At 44.3% G+C, this 11,070-nt stretch overlaps 2 protein-coding genes across 2 annotated transcripts; both read right to left on the reverse strand.

Moving 5' to 3' along the window:
• Nucleotides 1-561: 561 nt before the first annotated feature.
• On the reverse strand, nt 562-3,595 carry C9H1orf52 (chromosome 9 C1orf52 homolog). The gene is made up of 3 exons (XM_014883796.2): nt 3,193-3,595; nt 2,895-3,102; nt 562-1,709 (listed from the first exon to the last, which is right to left on the reverse strand). The coding sequence occupies exons 1-3, from the start codon at nt 3,448-3,450 to the stop codon at nt 1,621-1,623; spliced, it is 555 nt and encodes a 184-aa protein (XP_014739282.2). The 5' UTR covers nt 3,451-3,595; the 3' UTR covers nt 562-1,620.
• Nucleotides 3,596-4,810: 1,215 nt separating this feature from the next.
• BCL10 (BCL10 immune signaling adaptor) lies at nt 4,811-10,652 on the reverse strand. The gene is made up of 3 exons (XM_014883809.2): nt 10,517-10,652; nt 8,169-8,457; nt 4,811-7,126 (listed from the first exon to the last, which is right to left on the reverse strand). The coding sequence occupies exons 1-3, from the start codon at nt 10,598-10,600 to the stop codon at nt 6,759-6,761; spliced, it is 741 nt and encodes a 246-aa protein (XP_014739295.1). The 5' UTR covers nt 10,601-10,652; the 3' UTR covers nt 4,811-6,758.
• Nucleotides 10,653-11,070: the final 418 nt, after the last annotated feature.

Raw genomic sequence — 11,070 nt, forward strand, 5'->3', positions numbered from 1 at the left:
ACTGACATTAACCTTCAGCTGTAACACTCTGCAAGGAGCACTGCACTAGCAACAGAAGATTCAAAAATGCGGAGTATTTTGAAAAACCCTACAGAGAGCTGGCACTCCTTAAGCTTTGCCATGACAATATCCCTCATCCTGGAGCTAGCTAGGCCAGTCTCTGGTATCTAGGCTTGTACTAAGAAAGGTAGGCACAGGGAGCCCTCAGCTGTGTCAAGTATCACTTTCTGAATTGTTTCCAGACTAATGGCACAGAAGGGGGAGAATATATCACAGATTTGGCCCCACAGCCTGTGAAACTGGCAAGAAGCAGCTGCAGAGTCTGCAGGTAGACAAGCATCCAGAGAAAGCATTATCACTCTGCCAACGCTAGACCTGTGTAACTTCTTAACAACTTCATATATTCACTAAAAATGAATACACTTTTCTATATATTGAGGTTAAAAAAATCTCATAAAACCACTTAAAAAAATATTAACATCATATTAGCACATATGTATACACAATCTGTTCTGCCAAAGTAAAGCTAGTCCAAGACAGAAGGAAAATAGAAAACACAAATTTTTACATTAAAAATTTAATTACATAAACCTCTATTAGTAGTTAGTAGAGCTAATCTCACTGCAGATTTTCTAAGGCACAGAATCTTTATCTGAAGCAACGTTTTCTCCAATCCAGTAAAGGTGGTACCTGCTGGTACCTTGTCATATACAGACCCAAAAACCCATTCAGCAGCATACCACAAATGCAACATATACTGACTAGCACTTTGAGAAGACTACTAATTATTTGTACTGAAATAAATACAGTTTGACAGCAAAGACTCCATCACTGCTTTGTCATAAATTTTGACCACATAAATATCTTGATTCTATTTTCTGTTTCAGGAAGAATACATTACATGCTTCAGTTCTCCTTCCATCAGTTAGTCTCATGTTTCACTGATGATGATCCCATAACATCAAAATAATTATAAAATATTAAACTCCATTTTTAGGTCAATTTTTTAGTTTGTAGTTGTGTATTTATTTAAACAAAAAAGCCCTGAGGAATCTGTTAAGTCACACATCAGTGAATAACATATAGTACAGAATTCATTACTCCTATTCACCAAGCATGCAATGCAATATTTATACCACAGATGTTTTCAAATGTAGTTTTATTCCAGTGACTATTTGCAGTCTATACATACATTTAAAAACAACATTATGTGAACATATCACAGACCAGTACCTAAAAAATCTTTAGTATATACTCCTTTATAAAAGGTTTTGACACAATGGAAAAGTCAGTCCAGGAAAACGCATGTTACCAGGTTTCTTGATAAACAAAATACTGTGAAGCCCTGTAACCTGCATGAGCACAACTATCCATGGCAATGGATCTCTCTTCTAAATCCTTGTTTTAAATAAACAGGTTTAAATTTTGTTCAGTAAACAAGTTCTACCACAACACTGTCCATTTGATTTTGTGCTTTCCAAAAGGCAAGCATCCTACAGAAATAAAATTCCCTACCCAATACGAGAGAGAAATGCAGTAAACACATATTTGTTTCCCATTCCAGCAGAGGAATTCAAGTTCCTTGAAATTCTCATTATGTCTAAATCCAAAACACCCTGGTTATACCTTCTTCTTCTTCTTCTTTGCCTGCTCTCCAGACTCTACTTTACGTTTCTTAGCAGAAGCTGGTTCATCATCCTTTTCACCATCTTTAAATAAAAAAAAAAGAGTTAATCAAAGTCAGCAAAGTCAGTTTTTTGTCTTAAATACCATCCTGTCTCAGAACAACTGACTTAACCACATCTGAGATGGCTGGAAAAAAGACACTTTAGTATTAACTGACATCATCTTCATTTTTGGAATGTACACAATATGTGGACAAAACAAGAATGGTTACTTATTACTATCACAAACCACTGCAGGTAACGAAAAAGAGGCTTTATGCTACTGTACCTGTTCTAAAAAAATATTATTTGACTTGCTAATAGAAAAAGCTAGAAAATGACATTTTTGAAGCAGAAAATAATGTCAAGATCAAGTAACCTTTTTTATCTTCTCCCTTTGGATGAAGCCTGACTAAGAGAAATGCATGGACAGGGGAAACAGAGAACACATGGAGCAAGACATGAAACCTGTTACTGAGGAAGAACACCTAGAACCAAAAAATGACACAAGACAGCAAAAAAAATTCCTTCTTTTGGAAAAGCTTTGTTGACAACTTGACCAATGAATGAAAACATTATTGTGTGTTCTGAAAGCCCAGAATTTCTTCTTCTTGTTCTGTTCTCTTGGTTGTTGCTGGCTATTCTCTTTATCCAGCAACTAAAAAAAAATAAAAATCCTCCTACCTATCAAGTATTTCTTCCTAAATTATCATTACAGTTTGTACCATCATTGAAAGTGGAGAAGATAGTAAGTATTTTCTTCAATAACCTGTCCTATGGACATCCTATTTGATGCCTCTTTTGGAACACAAGATTTGCAAACGTTACAAAAATAAGCCAATCTACATTTACAACTAAACAGTTACATCATCAACACAGCAATACCTGAAGCTCTCACACCACCTTCTGTCTTAGCAGCACCGTGACTGAACCTATTGGTTTCACAGAACTATAGTTCTACAGTAATGCTCCCCTGCTAATGACAGTGGGGGAAAGGAGCAGCGAGACTGCTCGAGGCTCTGTGTTGATTCCAGGAAAGCCAAAACACCGGCACTGCAGTCCAGCCATCCCTGCAGCCAGAGCGCTCTGCCCTTGGGCGGCAGTGGACGCAGGAGAAGCCAGCAGAGCTTCCCGCGGGCCCAGGGCACGCAGGGAACCCGCCCAGCTCGGCTCTGGCAGCGCTCACACACAGCCCGTGCACGGCACGGCCGCCTCACGCCAGGGCCTCACCCGACTCCAGGGCCTCCTGCTCCTCGTCCGGCAGGAACTTGGCCTTGCCGGCCTGGCGGGGCGCGTCGTCGCCATTGTCCTCGTAGATGTTGGACCACTTTATGGCCATGTCCTGGGTGGGGGCCGGCGGCGGCGGCTTCTCGGGCGGGCTGTAGGTCTCCGGCGGGGGCACGGCGTTGTTCCTCCACAACTTGAACTCCCTGGGGGGCTGCGGGAGAGAGCACAGAGCCCGTCACAGCGGGCCGGGGGGCTCGGGCCGGCCCCAGCGCCGCCTCGGTTCACCCCGCGCCCCACGCACCTCCTCGGGAGCCCGCAGGACGCGACTCTCCCAGTCGATCTCCTTGTTGAGAGGGTTGTAGAGGAAGGCGGGCGGCTGCGACACCCGACGGAAGAGCTCGTCGGGCGACGGCAGCCGCGGCCGCCCCGGGCTGCCACCCGAGGCCGCGCCGGCTCCCGCGGGGCGCTCGTCGGGCTGGGGCTCTTCGGGCTCCGAGTCGGAGCTGGAGCTGCCGTAGGCCGCGAAATAGCCCAGCGGGTCCTCCCCCTCCGCCGCCATGGCGGGGCCGCGCCTCGCACCGCCCGCGGAAACCGCGCCCGCGCCGAGGGTTCCGGCCCGCGGCTGCTCCCGGGGCCGCGGCTGCTCCCGGGCCCCGGCCCAGCGCGGGGCTGGTGGAGCCGAGCCAGCGGCAGGAACGGGTGGGCTTATGCCGGAACCGGGGCGCTTCCCTTCCAGTGACCAGACGCCGAAAATCAGACAGGAAACCGAGCCAACCTTCATTTCTCCCTTTGCACACCTGCAGGCCTAAGTGGAGGGAAAACACGTTTTCCTTAATGTCTGATCATCGGCTAACCTAGGGCAGACACAGCGCTGATCATCATCTAACCACGAGGTATTTTTACCAAAACAGATTTTTCAAATTTGTTGGACAAAGTTTGTAAGTAAAAGTTTGTAAGTCAATCCCTTGTGATTGACTCATACGTACATTACCGTATCAGCTAAAATGCTGGTGCTGTTCAAGTGGGATGAAGCTGAGTCAGGGGAGGTTTAGAGTGGCTAGCAGGAGAAGTTTCTTCACCCAGAGCGTGTTTGGGCACTGGTCACAGCACCAGCCTGGCAAGAGTTCAACAAGCGTTTGGACGACACTCTCAGGCACATGGTGTGACTCTTGGGGATGTCCTGTGCAGGGCAGGAATTGGACTTGGGGGTCTTCACGACTCCCTTGCAATTCGGCAAATTTTATGATTCTACGTTCAGATTAGTTATACTACCAGAAACAGGATAAGATCTGAGGAAGGGCTTTTGGTTATACTACGATCACTTCCTTTACTCTAAAAATACTAAAACATAGCTGATCTCTCATAATCAATACCATGATCACTATTTTGAAATAAGCTCTATACACAAAGTACCATGAAAACAACCACTGAAGTGAGACACCACAGTCCCTGCAGCATTTGCAAATCCTTTTTTGAGTCACGCATCTCAGCACTCAAAACCTTTGTTTCTCCCCTGCTATTAAGAAAAACAAAAACCTTAATTTAAGAATGAACTCAAGATATGCGTAGCTGAAAGCAACTCTTCTCACATCCGTAGGAAGTTGAGCAATAGTCATTTGAAAAAAAGCAAGAATCAGGTTAGTAATAGTAGTCACAAACTGCAGAAACTACCTAAGCAGCAGAGCTCTTGATTTCATATGCATGTTCTCCTTACAGACTGCTCTTGAGTGCAGTCCTACAGGCACAGGCGTTTCACATTAAGTCAGTCTTTCCACCAAAGACAAACCTCTCTAAAAAGACAAGGAGAACAAAAGCCTCCTGCACATACAAAACCAAAACCACACATCAGGGTAATGGCATGAACTGCTCTTGCATCCTGACATCTCAAAAATGAGAGAGGCAGACAGAAAAGCAGGCAATTATACCAAAGAATTTATTCCAAAAGTTGTGACAAAACGTTTTAAAAATGCACATTATAAACATTTGGTAAGACAATACATTCACTCAAGGTCTCAGGTTCGTAGGCTCCACTGGGAGTGGTCCCTGCAGGCTGCACACCGTGCCGGGCAGGATGGGGAGCAGCAAGGCAGCCTCCACCCTGAGCTGATGCATTTTCTGTTAAGGCCAACCCTGCTCACTCTCTTCTCTTTACAAGAGCCCAGGAAGGGACTCAAGCCTAAGCACAGCTCGTTAAGTGGTTACAGTGGGCATTCGGACAAATCACTTTTTAGACATCCCAAGGATGTGCAACTACAATTGATGTTAATGGAAGAGAGGGAGTTCATCCTATCCTTAATTTCATGTTAAGGAGCAAAGTTTGGCTTGCATATTTAGGCACTTAATTTCCAGAGTGACATCTAATTGAAGCAGTTTCACTGAAAAGTATTTTCACTGTCTAGACAGTCTATGACTATTAGACAAGGAAAACAAGGATTTTTATAAACACATCTTTCTCACGTGTGATATGTTCATATACTTGGGATGGAGTGTAGCTGAACATTGCATTTTATTTTAATCTACTTCCAAAACCAGAATAATAATGAAAACCAATTTATAGAGACTATACTGAGGTCCTGCAGGTGGCTTGTCTCCACAAAAGGAGAACAGTTTAGTAACATTACCTGGGCGTGCATTGGAATGGCATTACAAGGCTACACATAGTAGGAGAGCCAAAATAATTTAGGGCCTTAAATACAAACCTACCCTTCGATACACTGAAAACATCCCATCACTTTAAAGTGTAGTACTGCAGAACACAACTGTACAATGTCAAACTAAGAATCCACCAGGTCACTTTGAAATTATTACAGGCACCTGCACAAAAGGTAGGCTACAATTCCAGTATGAGAGGAATACAGTATGTTACATGGTGGTAAGAAATGAGAACCTTCCCATGTTGAAACAGTTTAAAATGCATTTGACTCTAAACAATTTGAAATGTAAACCTGTCTGTCTGCTTTGAAGAGGAGGTATCTGAAGTGCCCTATCTCCAAGAGTCCTTCAGGTATGGATACTTGCTTGTCACACAACTTCTCCTCCACTTCCCTAGTGGGACAAAGCATACAAGCTTTGTTCCTTAACAGCATCCCACAATAATGTTTTCTTACAGCCCTCATGATGCTATTGGAACAGTTTACATTCCTTTTCCAGTACTAGAGAGAATTTATATTTAAAGTGCATCTCAAATCAGGAATCTTTAACTAATATACAAGAAGAATACGCGAGGCCTGCATAAGTGTATTTGCGATACTGATGCCTTCTGATTTACCAGCAGGACAAAGTTCACACAAGGAAGAGACTCCTTGCTAATAAGCATGGGTTTGGCCAATTTGTGAGGTTTTTTTGCAAATGGAGCAGCACACACATACATGGAGAGTAGAATTTATCCTAGTGAGAAGCATTTAACTTGGTAAATTAGTTTAAGCTTTTTGGTAAGTAAGCTTAAGCTTTTAGTTCAGATTTTTTTCTATACTCTGTAGTTTTCCTATCCATCTCTCCCAGTTCACCCATCACAGAAACATTAAGAAAAGCTTATTTGTTAGTTTCTATAGAAAAAAAAAGCCCATTTGTTCATAGTTCCAGCTAAAATATCTGCAATTAAATGTGAAATCTTATATAAACATTGGTTTAAAAAACAAACATTTGCTGGTATAACACCACATTTTGAAAAAAAAGCTCCCTAAAGAACAATAACAAACAAAAAAAGGTCAAGCAGCTCCAGCATCACACAATTACAAAATTAAAACAGGAATTGCATAGATAAATTTCCTCCAATTTTTCTAACAGTTTGAAAACATTTTTTAGCCCTTATGAGACATCACACAAAGTTTCAGTACCATTCAGATGAACAGATGAAAGTCACTGCATTCACTGTGGTTGAATAGAACGTGATCTTAAAGGCAAAAAGCAATTGTCACTTGAACCAGTGCATGGCTCTTGCTGGTCTGACTGGAGCTCTGGGGGCAGCGGGGGTGCACCAGGGTCTCCAGGCCCCGGGAGGGTGGCTGAGAAAACACTGCACTGTGAATTTCCCATCTCTGCAATTGGTAAATTCATTGAATGAAGAGACACCGCAGACACAAATGCAGCAGTGCTATAATCTTCTTCTGGATGATGTATCTGGGTAGATTCTTTGTCTTTTGTTTTATCAAAAAAATTTGATTCATCAGAATATGATCTAGAAAGATTATTTGTTCCTCCATACAGTGAGGTCATACACGTGCTGCAGCTTAAACCTAAGACAAAAGAACAGATACTGGATTTAATTATAGTATGGGGACATCTAAAAACTGTGCTCTGATTTAATATCAGTAAGACTCAAAAATCAATTGTCCATATTTTTAACAGACTAACCCTTCATCTCACCTGTGACATCCAGAATTCCTGACAAATTAAAGAACAAACATGCAGGTTATGTAGGCTGATGTGAACGGTTCCTCTGTACTTAGTAGCAGATAGTCCTTGACAGAGATGCACCATAACTTAAAGTTCATTTTAAAGTCACTTTAGCCTTTTGGCCCAACTTTTTTTAGATTTTTCTCACTGTGTTATTCAAACTTGTAATAGCTTCTCTTGATGATTCTGCTCCAAAGTGGACAATATTTGAAGGCTTTTTTTACCTGAAGCCAGAGAAAACCTCAGACCCTTCATATCTATGGTTAAAATGTACTTTTTCCTTATTTGCCTTTTGATGGGTGTGGAAGGGGAAGTAATGCTTTTGGTGTAGAAAGCCTTTACTTTCTTCCTCTGCCTTAAAATATGAGTACACATAGTCACTTCAAGGTTTGGGTGTCAACAAAACCTCTAAGCCTGTATAAAAAATCAAGCACACGTATTTACAGTGTCTACTTTTAAGCTGTGGCATTGAAGGCACAGAAGGGAACTGTGCTCAAGCTGCCTTTGCCAGCATACCTTCTGCTGAGACACGAAGCTGAACTCAACCAGAGCATCCTGCCACTGCAGCACATAGCTTCAAGAGAAATGCAAGATGGAAGATAACCATTCCTTTTTGAAAAGCAAAACTGAAATGCGAAGACAGATTTATCCATCATAACAACACAATAGGGTTTTTTTTGCAACTTGTTATTTATGATGGATGTATTCAGATAGTAAGAAGGTAAAGCCAGGATACATGCACTAGGATCTTTAACACAAACTGGTGATATTTCCAAACATGTTGTTCCAAATACCAGAGGAAGACTTTGGTTTTGGATCTTAATTTTGCAGACCCTCAAAATAAAACCTATGTCATACACAATATTATTAAAAATTTTTTACCTTTAAGAGCTTCAAGCTTTTCATTTTTGACTTTCAACACTACATCAGTTATCTTTTGTAACAGGAAGTTTTGTGTTCTTTCTCGTCTGATAGATTCAATCAAAGCATCTAGTCCCTTTGGATTTTCTGCTAAGTAGTCCAATAACTTCCCAGTTTTTTTCCTACTGGAAGATCGAGCAGAAATTTCTTCTGTGTCCTCCCTGGTGAGTATTTTCTTAGAACGTAGGTAATCAAAGTGTCTCTCAGCTATGATTTTATCACACAGGTAAGGACGCATCCTTTCTAAAGCCTGCAAAACAAAACAAATTAGTATTAGCCAACATTTCAAATTATTTGGAAGCCTGTAGTTGGAACATATGATTTTGATACAGGTTAGCAAAAGAATTTTTAAGGCTGCCGCTGTGTTACTTAGTTGAGATTTTTCTCAGTGTAAATTTTTTTTTAACTGTTACCTAATTATCGCTTTCATTAACTCTTTGACTGAACTCAGGAGTTCCAATGCTTGTTAAGAAATAAGGTGACTACTTATAGAAAATGTGATTACAGAAGCTTTGAGGTCAGCACATTTCAAAACAGTCAAGTAAAAATGAAATTATACCAAACAGCACCTACTCACTTTGTCTACAGATACACCCATTTTCATTGATATCTGATTGCCACATTTCCATACTGTTTGTATCCTTGATGCACAACTGCAAAACACTGCAGTTATTGATGTTTGCTGTACATGGAGCAAAAGCAGTCTCAGAGCATGAATATACTCAGAGTTCAAAAGGTTTGTAAATAAACCCTACTATTGACAAGTCCAACATATTACTGACATCCAAAATACATGCACTTTCATCCATAAATATACATACTGTTGGCAACATTAATGGCTGCTTTTTGTCTTTTGCAACTCTATTTTATGAGTGATTTTTATATGGGTCACCCTTCTCAGCTCTCAACTGTAAGACTCCAACCTTTATAACTCCTCCTCAAGACAAGCTCGCCCAGACCAAGATGTCCTTGCCAGTTTTAGCTTCCTGAAGTATGCTGTCCTCTACCACACACAGTGCTGCTGCTAACACAGCACCCTGCCCTGCAGAGATCTCATCAAAGTTACCTGAACAGCTCTGAGAGAGCCAGGTGAATTTACACTGAACCAGCACGCTGGATTGTGAAGCCACATTTAAAATCAGAAGCTCTAAAGTCAGATTTATGGGATTGCATTTTGATGATAAAATCCATGTTATTTGTTTCTCCCTAAGGTTTCCATCCTTTCTCCTCCAAGTACTATGGGAGAAGCTGTAAGATTAAGGGCTGAGGTGACAATCATGCACTTCTGTGAGATTCAGCCATGAGTTCAGACACGGACCCAGACTAACACAGTTGTCATGTTACACCTATACTGTCTGACTCAAGTTGTTTTTATCCTTTCACCTATTGCAGTATTAGCCTGTGGTTCCACAGAGACGAGTACTAGCTTGAAAACATGGCTCACAGAATGATGACAAAGCATTTAAAGAAAATCACTTAAGCATAAAGCTAGAAACAAAAACCAAACTGCAAAGTCTTCACCGTACTTTAAAAGAACATAAAAAACTCCCAACGAGTCAAACATAAGACATCATAAATTACAAACACAACCATGGATAGGCAATAAATAAATAAATTATAAACTGTGATTTTACTTTTTTTTGTAAGTTAAGCAATCACTTGTTGTGGTCGGTTAGCACATTGCTTTGCAGTCTCACAATGAAATAAATTAATTCAGAATGAATCAGGATGAAGTCTTCCCTCAGATTCCAAACATCAGCGAATAAGTATAGGGGAAAATCCAGTAAAATACAGAACAACAAGCCTCAACAAAAAATTTAAGTATACTTAACGAAGATATCCACGCTTTCTAACAAAGAATTTTATTGGCACCAGAAGCAGCACATACATTTTCAGCCAAGCTTTGCGTACCACGTTACTCTGTCTGCTGCGCCTCATCGCGGCGCAGAGACAGCGGGAGAACCGAACCCTCGCAGCTCTGCCCTCCAAACGCAGGCCCGCGCAGGGCGGGCAGCCGACAGCAGCACGGAGCACGGCCGGCACTCGGGGCGAGCTCCGGGCCCGGGTAAGTGTTCGCGAGTTATCATCAGCCTCACACCGCGGGAACCCCAGAAGGCAGAGCCGTGCCCCGCATTCCCCGCCGCCCTCCCGGACGCGCCGCCGGCCCGGTCCCGTTCCTCCCGCCGCCCCCGCGCCGCGTCCCCCCGCCCGCTGCCGCTGCGCTTCCGCTCCCCCGCCCGCGCACGGGCCCCACCCGGCGCTCCGCGCCCGTCGCGGGCACTCAGCCCCCAGCCCCGCTCGCCACTTACATCCTTCTTCACCTCCGCCATCTCGTCCTCCGTCAGCGGCCGCCCCGCGCCTCCCGAGCTCGACCACGACCCCGGGCCCTCCATGGCGGAAGCCTCGGCGGCGCCGCTGGGGAAACCCGCGCGGGGCGGTGCTTCCGCCCAGGCTCCGCCCCCGCCCAACTCCGCCAATGGGCGCCCAGGACCGGCGCTCCTCCCACCAAGCTCGGCCCCGCCCGGGTCCCGGCCCACCAATGGGCGCTCAGGACCGGCGCTTCGCCCCGCCCCATCCCGCCCCGCCAATGGACTCTCAAGGTCTGCGCTCCGCCACACCCCCGGCCCCGCCCAGTGGTGCGTGCGCGCTGCCGGCGGCGGCGCCGGGAGAGGGAGCGCGCCCGGGACATTGCCGGGCTCTCCGGCCGCACGGGCCGGGTGAGGCTCTGTCGCCGCGGGAGCGCTGTGCCGCCGGGACACGGGCTGGAGCTGCTCCTCTCCGCTCCTCCCGGGACGCGTGGCAATCTCTCCGCTAAAAGATCCTGAGCGTGCGGAGCGGTGTCGGGGCCCGCAGCTCCCGGCGC

Source organism: Sturnus vulgaris, chromosome 9 (genome assembly GCF_052056855.1).
Source record: "Sturnus vulgaris isolate bStuVul1 chromosome 9, bStuVul1.hap1, whole genome shotgun sequence".
NCBI classification, from domain to species: domain Eukaryota; kingdom Metazoa; phylum Chordata; class Aves; order Passeriformes; family Sturnidae; genus Sturnus; species Sturnus vulgaris.